Below are 18,125 nucleotides of genomic sequence, written 5' to 3'. Positions count from 1 at the left end.
GTTATGTGCTACTGCTGCAGGGGCAGTCTAAGCCAGAGGATTTTTTGTCAAGATTGGCACCCTGTGTGGTGCCTTTGCTCAGACCCTGATTTCTTCATGAGACTTTCTTCTCTCAGGTTGTTTAAAGAAGGAGCAGGAGGTGGAGTGGTGGTGGTGGTGGTGGTGGTGGTGGTGGTGGTGGTGGTGGTGGTGGTGGTGGTGGTGGTAGTAGTAGTAGAAGGGAAACAGAGGCCCTAAGGGCATCCTCTCTGGTGATTCATAGCCTCTCCCTCCTCTTCAGTCACACTCCACACTTCATCTCACTGGCTGTTTATGTTCTCCTCTTATCCTTGAATTATCCTCTTGTCTCACCTCATAAGCCATCTTAGGAAACTGTCTTTCTCCAGAAGCTTTCATGGGGAACAGTGGTAGCTTGCCCTGATTCCTGTGCATGTTCAGATATTTTGTTTTTTTCTTGAGGGAATTTTCTTGCCTACTTAGGAAGAAATGAGCAAACTGACAAAAGTAAAAAAGCTTAAGAGGAAGAAATTGTTATCTTCTCTAAGAACTGAAGTCAGTTTAAAAATACATTCTGAGAATTTCAGACTGTAGACATGATCATTATGTCAGCTGCTTGTTGCTTAATTACTTTATGCAGTAAGTGTGGGCTTGCCATGGGTGGGCTTAGAGCAGGTGTTATTGAAAGCAAAGACCAACTCTACATAAGCCATAGGCCTTTGTTGATGTAGCTATTGCCAGCTGCCTGCTGATTTTTTGCCAGTCTTCCTGAGTGAAGATTACCAGATGTATTTTAAGGGATGAAATATGCTCAGAAAGACAGTTTGAGAAGAATCAGTTTGGAATAAGGGATTGGGAAATGAGAAGAACTGAAATTGTATTTGCTTTACTAGCAGAAAGATGGTTAGATCTTGTCAGAAGCTGACAAGATCAGCTTCTTTCTCAGGTTGGAGAAAGCCTCAGAGTAAATGAAAAAAAAAAAGAAGATTTTGTTTTTCAAGTAATTCTAGCTGGGCATGGTGGTGCACGCTTGTAATCCTAATATTTGGGAGCCTGACACAGGAGGATATCAGGTTCTCAGCCAGCTTTCCCTACTTAGTGAGGCCCTCCACAACTTAGTAAGACCCTATTTCAAAATAAAGAATAAAAAAATAGGGCTGGGGGTGTAGCTCAGAGGTAAAATGCCCCTGGGTCCTATCCCTAGTACCTAAAAACAAAAACAAAAAACTCAGAAGTTATTAGTTTTTGAAACAGATGCCTTAGAATTACTATGAACTCTTCTTTTTTGTTTTTGCGGTACTGGAGATGGAACCCAGGGGCATTCTACCTCTAAACTCCACCCCTAGCCCTATTTTTTATTCTTTATTTTGAAACAGGGTCTGACTGAATTGCAAAGGGCTTCACTAAATAGTAGCTGAGGCTGTCCTCAAATTGTAATCCTCCCATCTCAGCCTCCCAAATGTTGGGATTACAAACGTGTGCCACCACGCCCGGCTTCAATTCTTCTTTTTAAGCAACCTGTTTGGTACTTCTGGGATGATTTAGTGTTAGAGGCTTTCTAACTTTAGAACCATCTTATCCTGTGCTGGTAAAAAGTACCTCTCCCTCTCCCCCTCCATTCTTTGTCTTTATTTCTGCAGTGGAGATGAAACCCAGGGGCATTCTACCCCCCAGCTACACCAACAGCCCTATTTTATTTTTTATTTTTTTGGTGGTTCTGGAGTTCCTGGAAACTCTTCTACCCCCCCAGCTACACTCTCCCAGACCTATTTTTTTTAAAAATATATATATTTTTTATTTGGAAACAAAGTCTCCTAAGCCAGGGAGGCTGGCTTTGAACCTGTGCGATCCTCCTATCTCCGCCTCCCAAGCATGGGGATTACAAGCGTGCGCCACCACACCTGGCCTGCTCTATTTTATTTTAATTTTGAAACAAGGTCTTGCTAGGTAGATGAAAATCCTACCTAGCAATCCTCTTGTCTCAGCCTCCCAAGTACTGGGATTATAAGCAAGCACCACAAGGCCTGGCTTGCATCTTTCTTAATAGTCACTAGCTCCTTTGAGTTCCAAATCAATTTAGAAAAACTATAGTTGAGCAGGTTATGGTGGCTTATGCTTGTAATCTCAGCACTTGGTAGGCTGAGACAGGAGGATTGCAGGTTCAAGGATAGTCTCAGCAAGAAGTAAGACTCTCATCAATCTAGTGACACTGTTTACAAATAAAAATAAAATAGGGCTAGTGATATAGCTTGGAGGTAGGTTCAATCCTCAGTACCAAACACATACACACAAAAGAAACAAGGAAAAGAAAAAGGAATATCTATAGTTGGAACAGAATTTCTTCTATTGGCTAGATTACACAAATAGTATCCTATACAAGGGTGCTCTAAATGGTTAGACCACATGACAGAAGATTTGTATTCTTCCAAATAAAAACCTCCTTGTTAAATGGTTGTGTGTGTGTGTGTGTGTGTGTGTGTGTGTGTGTGTGTTGTGGTACTAGAGTTTCATACATGGTAAGCAAGTGCTCTTCCACTGAGTTATATACCAGCCCATGATGTGTTCTCCTGTGCATTCACAGTAAAGTCTTTGAGGGTAGGTGGTGTGTCTGGTTCACTTGCAGTATCTTGCAAAACATGATTACTCAGTAAATAGGTATAGAATTCGATTGAATTGACCTTGATCATATTTCCCACATATTCTTTTCATGACATCTACTAAATGTATTTGTTGGAGCTATTTAGGCACATTTAATTTGTCCCTTTAGGAAAAACAGTATTTGGTCTAAATATTTAGTAAATATTTGGTTTAAAACAATACTTAGACCAAAACAATGATTTTATAGTAATTTGTCATCAGTTGAACTCTTTATTATATACCCTATTGTAATGTTTTTCAAACTATTATTTGAGTTGTGGCCATTAGTAGGTATACAATCAGTATTTTTTGTTTTAATGACATAGAGTAGAAAATAGGAAGACATCACATACATAATATGGGTAAGTTGTTTTGTGAAATTTTTGTTTTAGGCAAATTTATATGTGTGCATTCAGGTATGTATTTATTGGTTCATGATGTATAATGTATTGTGTATTGGAGTCATGGTCAGGGAAGTTTGAATAACACTGCTTTATTATAATACTCTGTTATTTCATTTATCATATAGCATTATGCCAGTACATACAGGCTTCTAAAGCCAGGGATGGTGCCAGCCCTTTCATTTCAAGTACGACTGAAGGTAAAAACAAAACAAGATTGAGAACATCCACAGCTCTCCGGTGGTTCTTACATATGTTTCTCCAGGGGCATTTTGTATCCTGTGATCTTCTAACCTTCTTGTGCCTTTTTTAACCAGTAAAAATTTCAGATTTATATTCCTCTAGGTGGTGGGTTCTTTCATCCTCTGACCTTTCTACTTTAATGTTTTTATTTTATATATTCTAGTTTTTTTTGGAGGGGAAAAGAGAAACAAAGGAAAAGTTTGGGTATTTCATGTGATTATGAACTGATAAAATAACTAATTTTATTTATCCTGAAATCTGATTTCTTAATGTTCTTGTGTCTTTTAGTCTGTTTTTTTTTTTAAAGTGATTTCAGAAATGTATAGTTTATTCTGAAAAAAAAAATTTTTTTTTTTTTTTTTGCAGTACTGGGTATGGAACCCAGGGGCATTCTACCTCTGAGCTACATACACCCCCAGCCCTATATTTTATTCTTTATTTTGAAAGAGGGTCTCACTGAGTTGCAAAGGATCTCACTAAGAAGTTGAGACTGGTCACAAACTCAGATCCTCCTGTCTCAGCCTCTCAAATGCTGGGATTACAAGCGTGCACCAGGGTGCCTGGTTTTTATTCTGAATTTAAAATGTTCTGCTTCTGTGATGTTTTCAGTTTGTTTTACACAAATTAAATATAGCTCCTTTATCATTTCTTGTGTTTTTTTCTCATCTCTTCTAAGAAAATTGACCGTTGGGTTTGTAATAATAATTTCATTTCAAAGAAAATCCAAGACAGCTAGTGGTTTCCACTCTTAACCTTGCTACACTTTTTCAGCTTCTCACTGACCTAGTAACTTTAATACCTTTCCTATTCTTAGATGGTTGGCATACTAACTCCCTTGCTTTCATTTCTATACCATGCTGGACTACCAAAATCAGACAGTCATACCCTGTGATTTAAGGGAACTACATGGAGATGACTTGTTTCGTTCTGTTTCGTTCTTTTTTTTATAGGAGAAAATTTTGAACAGACACCATTGAGACGAACATTCAAGTCTAAGGTCCTTGCCCGTTATCCTGAGAACGTGGAATGGAATCCCTTTGATCAAGATGCAGTGGGAATGGTTAGTATTTGATAGCTTCAAGTATGAGATAATTTACAGAGCAATTTATAGTAGAATTATTTATTTATTTATTTATTTATTGGCGGTGCTGGGGTTCCTGGAAGCCCTTCTACTTCTGGGCTACACTCCCAGACCTATTTTTTATATTTTTATTGGAAACAGGGTCTCTTAAGCCAGCGCGGCTGGCTTCAAACCTGCACAATCCTCCTGTTTCTGCCTCCCAAGCGTGGTGATTACAAGCGTGCGCCACCATGTCCGGCAGAATTATTTATTTTTTATTTTTTTGCGTGTCTGGGGATGGAACCCGGGGCATTAGACCTCCGAGGTACCCCCTCTGCCCTATTTTTTTAATTTTTTTATTCTTTATTTTAAAACACGGTCTAAGTTACAGAGGCCCTCACTAAGTAGCTGAGGCTCTCTGTGAACCATGATCCTCAGGTCTTAGCCTCCCAAATGATGGGATTACAAGTGTGCAGGCTGTGGTAGAAATGCTCTCACCAAGTACCAGTACCTTTTGAAGTAGGGATTATCATGCATATGGTTCATGATTCTGTGTTTTGGTCAGCATATCGAGTATTCAGAATATTTACAAATGAGCCGGGCGTGGTGGCGCACGCTTGTAATCCCCATGCTTGGGAGGCAGAGACAGGAGGATCGCGCAGGTTTGAAGCCAGCTACGCGCGCTGGCTTAGGAGACCTTGTTTCCAAATAAAAATGTAAAAATAGGTCTGGGAGTGTAGCCCGGAGGTAAAAGGGCTTCCAGGAACCCCAGTACCACCCAAAAAAAATATATTTATAAATGAAATATTAAATATTCAGTGTATGTATACTAAAAGTCACAGTATGTTTACTTTGTGTAGGACAAATAAGCTATTGATTGTTTATTGTGTTGAGATTACATGAGTGAAGTTTAAAGTAGTTGTCTCTTACCAGGCATGGTGTCTCACGCTTGTAATCCCTGTGCTTGGGAGGCTGAGACAGGAAGATCACACAGGTTCGAAGCCAGCCTCTCTGGCTTAAGAGACCCTGTTTCGCTGAGTGTGGTGGCGCACGCTTGTAATCCCCGCGCTTGGGAGGCAGAGACAGGAGGATCGTGCAGGTTTGAAGCCAGCCGCGTTGGCGTAAGAGACCCTGTTTCAAAAATATAAAATAGGTCTGGGAGTGTAGCCCAGAGGTAGAAGGGCTTCCAGGAACCCCAGTACCACACACACACAAAAAAAGAGACCCTGTTTCCAAATAAAAATATAAAAATAGGTCTGGGAGTGTAACCCGGAGTTAGAAGGGCTTCCTGAACCCCAGTACCACCAAAAAAAAAAAAAAAAAGTAGTTGTCTCTCCTGTAGTGTATGCTTCAGAATAATATGGCAGAAATGGGTCCTTTTGTTTCATTGTGATTTTAACTAGTACAGCATTTAAAATTGCATGTAGAAGAATACTACTCTGAATAAACTAACCATTATTGAATGTTTATCTTGTTCTAGGCACTCTAGCACTCTAATATATATATTTTTTGTGGTACTAAGAATTGAACCCAGAGACATTCTACCTCTGAGCTATATCTTCAGCCCTATTTTATTCTTTATTTTGAAGCAGAGTCTCACTAAGTTGCTGAGGCTGGCTTCAAATCTACAATCCTCCTATCTCAGTCTCCCAAGTACTGGAATTACAAGTGTGCCCACCATACCTGGCCCTAATAAATATTTTTACATTAACTCATCCTCACAATACCCCTTACATAGGTAATATTAAGTAATATACACACAAGCTGGATATAGAGATGCATGCTTGTGATTGCAGTACTTGGGAGGCTGAGACAGGGGAGCACAGGTTTTTTGGCTAGCCTCAGGAACTTAAGCCCTCTGCAACTTAGACCCTGCTTCAAAATAAAATAATAAAATAGGGCTGAGGGTGTAGCTCAGAGGTAGAATGCTCCTGGCTTTCAAGTACCCCTCCTACACACACACACACACACACACACACACACACACACACACACACACACACACTTTAGAGATGAGGAAACTAAGATCTAGCAAGGTTAAGTAATGTGTCAAGGTCAAATGGCCAGTATATAATCAATCAGGAGTTGTAACACTGTAGTCTGGTTTAAGATCCCCGTTTTTAACCATTTGTTTATTTTTATTTTTTGTGGTACTGGGGATGGAACCCATGGAATTCTACCTCTGAGTTATACCCCCAGCTCTGTTCTATTTTATTTTATTTTTATTTATTTTTGTGGTACTGGGGATGGAACCCAGGGGCTCCCGGGGGCATTCTACCTCTGAGCTATACCCCCAGCCCTATTTTTATTCTTTATTTTGAATCAGGGTCTCACCGAGTTGCAAAGGGCCTCACTAAGCTGAGGCTGGCTGCGAACCATACTTCTCCAGTCTCAACCTCCCGAATGCTGGGATTACAAGTGTGAGCCACTACGCCCGGCTTCTTTTTTTTTTTTTCTGTGGTACTAGAGATGGAACCCAGGGGCATTTTACCTTTGAGCAACACCCCAGCCCTTTTCTTTCTTTCTTTCTTTCTTTCTTTCTTTCTTTCTTTCTTTCTTTCTTTCTTTCTTTCTTTCTTTCTTTCTTTCTTCTTATTATTTTTGGTGGTACTGGGGGTGGAATCCAGAGGCTTTCTACCTCTGGCTATACTCCCAGACCTTTTTTTAAATATTTTATTTGGAAACAGGTCTCACTAAGTAGCTAAGGCTGGCTTCGAACCTGTGCCATCCTCCTGTCTCAGCCTCCCAAGTGCGGGGATTACAAGCGTGCGCCACCATGCCCGGCTTTATTCTTTATTTTGAAATGGTCTCACTAAGTTGCAAAGGACCTGGTAGCTGAACCACGATCCTCCTTTCTCAGCCTCCCAAATTCTGGGATTACAAGCATGTGCCGTAACACCCAGCTCCCCTAGCCCTCTTTTATTCTTTTATTTTGAAACAGGGTCTTACTACATTGAGGAGGCTGGCTGCAAACTGTGATCCTCTTGTCTCAACCTCCCAAATGCTGAGATTACAATCGTGTGCCACCATGCCCAGTTTAACCACATCTTTATACTGCCTTTTTATTATATTTTTCATAGCATTTTATAGTTTTTAGAGGATGATCTTGTTTGATGCATACAGTAATCCTCTGAGGTACAGATAAACTGTTTTATTGTCATTTTACAGATAAGAAAACTGAGTCTTAGAGATCCTCAAGGGTTTTTTGGGTTTGTGGTACTGAGGATTGAACCCAGGGACATTCAACCTTTGGGCTATATTTCTAGCCTGTTTTTTTTTTTTTTTTTGTCTTAAAACAGAGTCTCAGTAGGTTGCTGAAAGCCTTGCTGCATTTCTGAGACTGTCCTCGAACCTGCAGTCCTCCTGTCTCAGCCTTCCAAGTACTGGGATTACAGGCATATGCTACCACAGCTAGCTTCAAGTTTTTTGACCATTGCTTATTTCATTTTTACATGCTTTATTCTAGAAATACAAAGGCTTCTGGAAACTAAGTTTAAGACTAATGTATATAACTTAATGTATTTTCTTGTATTTGTTAACCTGTGTTGGCAGTATTTCATTTGTGTCGTTAGGTTTGTGCAGAACTGGAAAATGAGAAGCAAGGCCTGGTGGTACACGCTTGTAATTCCAGCATTCGGGAGGGTGAGATAGGAGGATCGTGGTTCTTGGCCAGCCTCAGCTACTTAGGGAGGCCCCCTCCACAACTTAGTGAGACCCTGTTTCAAAATAAAGAATAAAAAATAGAGCAGAGGGTGTAGCTTGGAGGTTGAATGCCCCTGGGTTTCATCCCTGAACCCACCTCCCCCCCAAGAAAAACCCTGGAAAATGAGGAATTGATTCAGGTCAGTTTGATTAAGAATTCAAGTTTTTTTTTTTTTTTTTTTTTTAATATAACTCATTTGAGTTAAAGAGAAAAAAAGTACATATTTATCCTGATTATGTCATCTCCTTGGTTTATATGAAATGATGTAAAAAGAGGTTTTTTGATGTAAAAAGAGAAAGTTTTATTAATTACAGAATTTTGTGACCTGATAGTTTCTAAAACTATTTATTAGTTTATTTTATTTTTAGGTACGAAGTTGCATCTGTCTGGTTTTTAGATATATTTGTAGCATTATTTCCTAATACATATCTTACTATCACATTGTCATGCATGACCACCTGCCATTTCCTGAATTCTCTAAGCTAGAGAATTTCCTCCCTCCCTCCCTTCCTCTTTCTCTTCTTTTCTCTTTTTTCTCCTTCCTTCCTTCCCTCCCTCCCTCCCTCCCTCCCTCCTTCCTTCCTTCCTTCCTTCCTTCCTTCCTTCCTCCCTCCCTCCCTCCCTCCCTCCCTCCCTCCCTCCCTCCCTCCCTCCTTCCTTTCTTCCTTCCTTCTTATTGAATCCAGCAGCATTCTACCTCCAAGCTCTAATCCCAGCCCTTTTTATTTCTTATTTTTGAAACAGGGTCTTGCTATGTTGTTGCAAATCTCACTGTATTGCTGAGGTGGTCTCCAACCTGCAATCCTCCTGTCTCAGCCTTTCAAGTACTGGGATTAGAAGTATGTGTCACAAGTCCAGCTTTTTTCTTTTGGCACTAGGGATTGAACCCAGGGGTATTCTACCATTGAGTTATATTTCAAGCTCCTTTTTTATTTTGAGACAGGTCTTACTAAGTTGCCCACATTGGCTTGGATTTGTGATTTTCTGCCTCAACCTCCTGAGTAGCTGGAATCAGAGGCTTGTGCCACTGTGCCCAGCTGAGCTCTTTTTTTCTTTTCTTTTCTTTTTTTTTTTTGCAGTACTGGAATTGAATCCAGGGGCATTCTACCTCAGAGCTACATCTCCAAGTCTATTTTTTATTCTTTATTTTGAAACAGGGTCTCACAGGTTGCAGAGAGTCTCACTAAGTAGCTGAGGCTGACTGCAAACCTGTGATCCACCTGTCTCAGCCTCCCAAGTACTAGGATTATAAGTGTGCACTGCCACGTTTGGCTCTGAGCTTTCTTTTACTTCCATATCTTTCTGTATTTTCTTCCTGTCCATGAAATGCCTTTTTCTCCTTTATCTACCTGGTAAATTGCAGTATAACTTTTGGTGGCACTGGCATTCTACCTCTGAGCTATACTTCCAGCCCTATTTTATTTTATTTTTTTTGAAACAAGTCTCACTAAGTCGATTTGCTAAGGTTGTCCTTGAATCTGCAATCCTCCTGTTTCAGCCTTCCAAGTACTGGAATTACAAGCACACACCACCATGCCTGTTCTGAAGCTTTTTCTAATATTTCCAGGATGAATTGTTTTGTGTTCCCCTGGTCTTTTTTTTTTTTTTTTTTTTATACTGGGGATTGAACCTAGCGATATTCCTTCCCCAAGCTACATCCCCAGCTCTATTTTTAAAAATTAATTAATTAATTAATTAATTAATTAATTTATGGTGGTACTGGGGTTCCTGGAAGCCCTTTTACCTCCATGCTACACTCCCAAACCTATTTTCTACTTTTTTATTTAGAAACAGGGTTTCTTAAGCCAGCGCGGCTGGCTTCGAACCTGCGCGATCCTCCTGTCTCTGCCTCCCAAGCACGGGGATTACAAGCGTGCGCCACCATGCCCGGCTTTAATTTTTATTTTGAAGCAGGGTCTCACTAGGTTGTTGAGGATCTCACTAGTTGTGGAGGCTTTCCTCAAACCTGTGATCCTCCTGTCTCAGTCTCCCAAGTATTGGGATTACAGGCATGTGCCACCATACTCGGCTTTCCTAGTACCTAGGCCTGATGACTCTAAGTTATTTATTTGTATGTCTTGCATTAGACTGGGGGAGCTTTAGGGCAGGTAGATATACATCCAGCACAGCAACTGCAAGGAGCATGGCCGGCTGGATAGATAGATAATGTTTGAAGAGGTTTAGCAGTCAGTGTTCTCACTGCTTGTTGCCTGTTGTCTTTTGCAGCTATGCATGCCCAAAGGGCTGGCATTCAAGACCCAGGCTGATCCCAGGGAACCCCAGTTCCATGCTTTTATCATCACAAGGGAGGATGGCTCTCGGACATTTGGGTTTGCTCTCACATTTTATGAAGAGGTGACGAGCAAACAGATCTGCAGTGCAATGCAGACCCTCTACCACATGCACAACGCTGAGTATGATGTCCTACATGCTCCTTTTCCTGATGGCCGAGACCAGAGTGACATGGAAGATGGTGAAGGCACTCCTGGGACCAAGCTGCAGCGCTTCAACTCCTATGACATTAGCCGGGACACTCTATACGTCTCTAAGTGCATCTGCCTCATCACGCCCATGTCCTTCATGAAGGCCTGTCGGAGTGTGCTGGAGCAGCTCCACCAGGCAGTCACCTCGCCTCAGCCCCCTCCTCTGCCCCTTGAGAGCTACATCTACAATGTCCTCTACGAGGTGCCACTCCCACCTCCTGGCCGCTCCTTGAAGTTTTCTGGAGTCTATGGGCCAATAATATGCCAGAGACCAAGCACCAATGAACTTCCCTTATTTGACTTTCCTGTCAGAGAGGTCTTTGAACTGCTTGGGGTGGAGAATGTGTTCCAACTTTTTACCTGTGCCCTTTTGGAGTTTCAGATCCTGCTCTACTCACAGCGTAAGTCACTGCTCATAGAACTCTCTTCTTGCACCAGGCCTCCCTGCTTTCCACAGTCAGATACAGTGGGTCTGACTGTTAATGTCAGGGGCTCTCACAGTTTGAGCAAAACCCAAATCTTTTGCAGGTGGGTGAGGAATGAAAAATTGATGGTACATGAGTGGGTTGGTTTTATGTTTTGGTATGGGGCATTCAACATAGGGGCCATACCCCCAGCCCTAATTTATTTTTATTATTTTTGCGGTACTGGGGCTGGAACCCAGTGGCATTCTACCTCTAAGCTACACCCCCAGCCCTATTTTTTATTCTTTATTTTGAGACAGGGTCTCACTCAGTTTCAAAGGGCCTCACTAAGTATCTGAGGCTGTTCGCGAACCGCTATTTATTTGTATGTCTTGCATTAGACTGGGAGAGCTTTAGAGCAGGTAGATATACATCCAGCACAGCAACTGCAAGGAGCACGGCCGGCTGTCTCAGCCTCTCAAACCCTGGGATTATAAGCATCTGCCACCGTGCCGGCATTTATTTTGTGTTTTGTTTGTTTGTTTGTTTATTCATTCATTCATTCATTCTTATTTATTTATTTATTTTGGTGCTGGGATGGAACTCAGGAGCATTCTGTCTCTGAGCTACTCCCCAGCCCTATTTTTTTTTGAAACAGGGTCTCAATGAGTTGCAAAGGGCCTCACTAAGTAGCTGAGGCTGGCTGTGAACCCAGATCCTCCTGTCTCAGACTCCCACATGCTGGGATTACAAGTGTGTGCCACCATGCCCAGCTTTATTTTTTATTTTGAAGCAGAGTTTTGCTAAGTTGCAGAGACTGGTCTTGAACCTAGGATTCACAAAGGATGATTGATATATATATATATATATATATATATATATATATATATATATATATATATATATATACACACATTTATTTATTTATTGTGGTACCAGGGATGGAACTCAGGGGCATTGTACCTCTGAGCTACGCCCCCAGCCCTAATTTTTTAGTCTTTTTATTTATTTTTATTTTTATTTTTATTCTTTATTTTGAAACTGGGTCTCACTGAGTTGCAGAGGGCCTCACTAAGTAGCTGAGGCTGTCCTCGAACCGCGATTCTCCAGTCTCAGCCTCCCGAATGCTGGGATTACAAACATGCGCCACCACGCCCGGCAGTCCTTTATATATTGAGAAAAACATATTTGAGGAAATCAGGTGTTGCTTCTTTCTTTTGTTTAACTGAATTGTTTTTATAAATGAGAAATTGAATGTGAGCATTGTTATTTGGACAAAATAATGAGTAGATCAGAAGGAAATAAGTCCTTATTAATTATGCTGGACAAGTGACAAAATTCATTTATTCAGGATTGACATTGAGAGTATACTGTGTGCCAGGCATTGTTTTAAGGAGTAAAGGTAATTGTGGAAAAAAACAGATAAAAATTCTTTCTGTAGTGCAACTCATTTTTAGTGGGAAGAGAGGGGTGATAAGATAAAGTATGGAAGATAGTTAATAAGGTATGTGAAGAAAAAAAGCAGGGAAAGAGAAGTTCCAATTATTAACAGGATGAGTAGGTTAGGGATCTCTAAAAGTGGGAGAAGGACACAGAAGGGGTGGTGTAAGAGACTTAAATGTAGAGTCTTGTAGGCTACTATAAAGACTTTGGCTATTATCCTGAGAGATAGACAATCAAAGGCTTCACATTTTTTTGCTTTTAAATCTTTTTTTTCTTCCCTAGTATTGGGGATTGAACCCAGGGGCATATTACCTCTGAGCTATACCCCCAGTCCTTTTTATTTTGCAATAGAGTCTCACTAAGTTGCTGAGGCTGGCCTTGAATCTGCGAGCCTCCTGTCTCAGACTCCCAAGTATTGAAATTACAGGTGTGTGTTACCATGCCCACCTCTCAGCCTTTTTTTTTTTTTGTCTTTCATGACATTAACATTTTGAAGAATGAAGGTAAGTTATTTTGTAGAATGTCCTGAATTGGGGTTTATCTACATTTCTTCACTAAGTTTTGAAGGGCCTCATTAAGGAGTTGAGGCTATCCACAAACTGAGATCCTCCTGGCCTCAGCCTCCCAAGTACTGGGATTACAAGTGTCTACTACCACACCTGGCTATCTTCTCAAAATTTTGCCCAGGAGTTTTAACATTTATTTATTTGTTTGTTTGTTTGTTTGTTTATTTATTTATTGCAGAACTGAGGATTGAACCCAGGGGCATGCTACCTTCTGAGCTACACCCCCAGCCTGATTTTTTAAAATTCTTTATTTTGAAACAAGATTTCATTAAGTTGCAGAGGGCCTCATAAGTAGTTGAGGCTGGGCGCGAACCTGTGATCCTCGCTCAGCCTCCCAAGTACTAGGATTACAAGCGTTTGGTACCACTCCTGACTTGTTTTAACATTTATTAATGATTCTGGTCTGAATACGTTGATGGAAAAATGGTGTTTTTCAAACTCAATTTATATTTACTAATTGGCATTCTACTATGAGGAAGAATATTTCATTTTTCCTTTTTTGCTTGTTATTTATCATTGTATGGAAATATAGATTTTTTTTGGTGGTACTGGGGATGGAACCCAGGGGCATTCTACACCCCCCAGCCCTATTTTTTATCCTTTATTTTGAAATAGGATCTCACTGAATTGCAAAGGGCCTCACTAAGTAGCTGAGGCTGTCTTCGAACTGCTATCCTCCTCTCTCAGCCTCCCAAATACTGGGATTACAAGTGTGTGCCACCACGCCCAGCTTGAAAATATAGATTTTTATTTTGTTTAGTAGGTTATAATTTGTTCCTGTAATATTTATTTATTTTTTATTTTTTGGTGGTAGTGGGGGTAGAACCTGAGGGCTTTTCTACCTCCAGGCTATACTCCCAGCCCTATGTTATACTTTATTTGGAAACAGGGTCTCACTAAGTTGCTGAGAGCCTCACTAAGTAGCTGAGGCTGGCCTCGAACCAGTGCGATACTCCTGTCTCAGCCTCCCAAGCGCTGGGATTATGTGCCACCACACCTGGCCTACAATTTTATTTATTTATTTATTTATTTATTTATTTATTTATTTATTTATTTATTTATTGTGGTACTGGGGTTCATGGAAGCCCTTCTGGGCTATACTCCCAGACCTATTTTTTTTTTTAATATTTTTATTTGGAAACAGGGTCTCTTAAGCCAGCGAGGCTGGCTTCGAACCTGTGCCATTCTCCTGTCTCCGCTTCCCAAGTGCGGGGATTACAAGCGTGCATCACCATGCCCAGCTATAGTATTTATTTTGATGCTTAGTTTGTTCCAGATATGGCCCATGGCCAATGGGATGACATTTAACCTGGACCATGGCAAGGCTTTTGCCTTTGTGACTGGAATATAAGGATGCTCAATAAATATTTGTTAAATAAATGAATGACTTTGACCTTTGAAAGGATCTCTAGCCACTATCATATGAGTAAATCCTTAAAGTATGCATGGGGGAAAGTAAAGCATCTAGTTAGGAGGGCATCATAATAATCCTGGTGAGAGAAGATGCCAGCCGTGACTGAGGGGGTAACTGAATTGGTATGAAGTGGTTGGGGTTTTGGATGTACTTTGAAGGGGAAGTAGTGAAGACAATGTTGAATCAAAGAGCGCACATCCATCAGGTAGATAGCCACTGATTAACTTCAGTTAATTCCTTGTGGGGATACTAGCCTAATGTTACCAAATCTTTCTGTTTGTCATGAAAACCCAGACTGTTTTTACATGAAATCTGTGATTTTTAAATGTTGGCAGCAGTGTTCTTGCTAAACACTGCAGGCCAAACAGAAAGCATCTGCTGAGTGACTGCTCCCTGAGGCTTCACTTTGCCACTCTGGCTTAAAGTACACTCTTAAACTGCCTGGTGACTTCAGTCAGTGCCAGACTGCAGAAATGATGGCCATCCCATAGATTATGTAAATTACCCAGAGCCGTCTAGTTTGTGTAAGTACATGCTATCATTTTTTCACAAGGAGGAAATTGCCCAACTGCAGCTTTCAGAGCATGTCCTTGTCATTAACGTCACACACCGGTACGGTATGAGGTTGTGGATGCCCGTCAGTGAGTCAAGCTCTGACTTGTACAGTCCTTTTGCTTTCCTGGCTGTTTCTTGGCTGCAGTTTGATAAAAATATCATGAGGCTGGTCGTGAACTGCAATCCTCCTATCTCTGCCTCCAGAGTGCGGGGATTACAAGTGTGCGCCACCATGCCCAGCTCTGCAGGGACAGTTTATAATTCATCTGTGATGTTCAGGAGCTGCCTTCAAGTTTGTTTAGGAGGCTTATCAGTAGAATGATTCTAACGTCATTCTTTTTGTTCATGCACATGTATGAGCACACACACCTCACAAAAATGTGCTGCTTCCTTCTTGCTTACCACTTAGTGTTGGTTGTAATCCAGTATACTTTGCAGTATCTTCTTTTGCCAAATGTAGTTTCTCATTACAACTTAATGGGAGCTGTGAGAGAACCCATAGGGTTGCTTGGAGCTCACGAATCTACTGGGTTTTTTTTTTTTTTGTTTTGTTGTTGTTGTTGTTTTTTGGTGGTACTGAAGATGGAACCCAGGGGCATTCTACCTCCAAGCTACACTCCCAGCCCAACTTTTTATTCTTTATTTTGAAACAAGGTCTCCCTGAGTTGCAAAGGGCCTCACTAAGTAGCTGAGGCTGTCCGTGAACCTGGATCCTTCTGTCTCAGCCTCCCAAATGCTGGGATTACAAGTGTGCGCCACCTCGCCCGGCTTCTATTATTGATTTTGATTGGCTGAAACCCTTGATGCAGCTGACCTTCAACTGTTTCCTTTTTATTGGTTTTACCTTCCTGGACTGGTGAACATAGGATCTGGCAGGGGCAAAGGACCTATTGGTTTTTATCACTTTTTTTTGTTTTGTTTAGCTTTTATTTTTTAAATTTTATTTTATTGGTGCACTATAGTCTCACATCATAATGTGGATCATGTTGACAGTGCATATATTCACACAGTACTTGGTGCCCCCCCACTTCTTCTTTTCCATCCCTCCCAATACTGAGTGTCCAGGTTAACAATGTATACACATGTATGCACATATTCGGATGCAGCTTTTTCATTGATTAACCTCAGCCTTCTTCCTCCCCTGACCCTCCTTTCTAGCTTTGCTGAGGTTTCCCCTACATTATCTGGAGTCCCTCTGGTATTCCTAATATTCCCTATCTTGAGCATTTTAGAGAAAACATATGCCCATTCTCTTTCTGTGCTTGGCTAATCTCACTTAAAATAATGTTCTCCAGATCTTTCCATCTTCTTGTGTAGTTTTATCACTTGTACTAGTATATACAAATAAACTGAGCTTATACCCAGTTCATTTGTATTTTATTTTGAGACAGGGCCTTACTAAATTGGCTAGGTTGGCATGCATTTTGGTATTTTTCTGCTTCAGCACTCCCCAAATATCTGAGATTACAGACATATGCCTTCACACTCCAATTGTTTTAAACATTGGATTTTAATTCATTAATATCTATTTATTTGGATTATTTGGTATGTTTCTACTCACACTACTGACACCAAATATGTGAAGTTTTTTTTCCCCCTCATACCAATCCATTCTTCAACTTTCCAGATACCAACTGAGTGACTTACAATTTAATTCAGTTCCAACACTAGCTATCAGGAGTCACCACAGACCCTATTGGTAAAGGCCCAGTCTTGTGAGACTGACTCCTCTTCAGATGCCAGTGGCAGGTCAGGGCTGTCTATATTTCTGTAGGCTATACATTTGGAAGATTCCAACAATCCCCTCTTTGAATTTGATAATTTACTAGAATGGCTCACAGAACCCAGGAAAGTGCTTTAAGTACTATTACCCATTTATTATAAAGGATGCAACTCACAAACAGCCAAATAGCAAAGATGCATGTGACATCGTATAGAGGGAGGAGTGTGAAGCGTCCATACCCTTTCTGGTACCACCCTCCAGCACCTCAGCCCAGATGCTTTTGAAACTCTGTTTCTTAGAGATTTTTCATGGAGGATTCATTACTACGTAGGCCTGAATGATGGGAGTCTTTGCTCACAGGTGATTATTAAATTTCTAACCCCTTCTCTCTCCCATGAGGTTGGATTTGAGGCTGAAAGTCCCAACTCTAATCTAAAGGCCTTGGCCTTTCTAGTGACCAGCACCTATTTTGAAGCTATCCAGGCCCCTCCACCCCCATCAGACATCTTATTAGCATACAAAAGATTCTAGGGCTGTGTTAGGAACTGGGGATGAAGACCAAATATACATTTATCACATTAACTAAAAAGTTAATAATAGGACATGTTCTTTGATTAGCCAAGAACAAGGTGATAGTTGTGAAAGCTTTATTCCCGTGCAGAAGTATCTGAGTGAAAATATAACTTGTTTTGGATTCCATGCTGAAGACTCAGACCACTGATTCTTTTCTTTTTGTTCTATTTCCCTCTCCCATTTCTACTTAAGAGAATCTACCGAACATGTTCTAGGATATTATTTGGAGTGGGGTACTATTTATTATTTCCATATTAAATTTTATTACTAGCTAGACCTTTGTGTATGGCGAGGGGCGTTATTTTTCAACTTGGACTCCACCAGAGTTTTTGAATTGTCTTTCTTATATATACTTACAAGGGAGTCACATTGAACATATCCTTGCTGAAGTTTATCCTGGTCCTTTCTAAATGTGAAATTATACTAAAAGTTTTAATTTACTATTTGAGAAGCAAGTGCTTCATTTTTAACTTAATGTGTGTATGTGCTTTTTTTTCTTTGACCTAGATTACCAGAGACTGATGACTGTGGCAGAGACGATTACAGCTCTCATGTTTCCATTCCAGTGGCAGCATGTCTATGTCCCTATTCTCCCGGCTTCTCTCCTGCATTTCTTAGATGCTCCTGTTCCATACCTGATGGGCTTGCATTCCAATGGCCTGGATGACAGGTCACAGCTGGAGCTGCCTCAAGAGGTGAGAACCTGCATGTTGGTGCCTCTAGCTCCAGTTCATCTTTGGGATGAGCTCAGTATGGTGTCACCAAGCCTGTTTTGTTTTGGGGAGCATGAATAACTTTTTCAGGAAAAAGTACAAACAATTGATATTTAGCTCAATTTGTATCATTTAAGAGACACTTGTTATCTTTTTCTCCTGACATACATACATTTTAATATCTGTGGGTTTTTTTTTTTTTTTTTCAGT

At 40.7% G+C, this 18,125-nt stretch overlaps 1 protein-coding gene across 2 annotated transcripts in view; it reads left to right on the top strand.

Moving 5' to 3' along the window:
* Positions 1-18,125, top strand: part of DENND5A (DENN domain containing 5A) — a gene marked incomplete at both ends in the record, with an annotated part of 102,304 nt that overhangs the window by 40,294 nt on the left and 43,885 nt on the right. The window contains 4 exons of one of the 2 annotated variants that reach the window (XM_080703115.1): positions 3,164-3,235; positions 4,229-4,338; positions 10,268-10,925; positions 17,710-17,897. In XM_080703115.1, the coding sequence (XP_080559241.1) occupies positions 3,164-3,235; positions 4,229-4,338; positions 10,268-10,925; positions 17,710-17,897 (1,028 nt within the window). The remainder of the gene's footprint in view (positions 1-3,163; positions 3,236-4,228; positions 4,339-10,267; positions 10,926-17,709; positions 17,898-18,125) is intronic. The other variant, XM_080703116.1, reaches the window with a different exon arrangement.

This window comes from Muscardinus avellanarius, assembly GCF_963383645.1.
Source record: "Muscardinus avellanarius genome assembly, chromosome: 1".
NCBI lineage: Eukaryota > Metazoa > Chordata > Mammalia > Rodentia > Gliridae > Muscardinus > Muscardinus avellanarius.
Note: the sequence above shows the minus strand (reverse complement) of the source record. Positions and strands in the feature narration are given on the sequence as shown.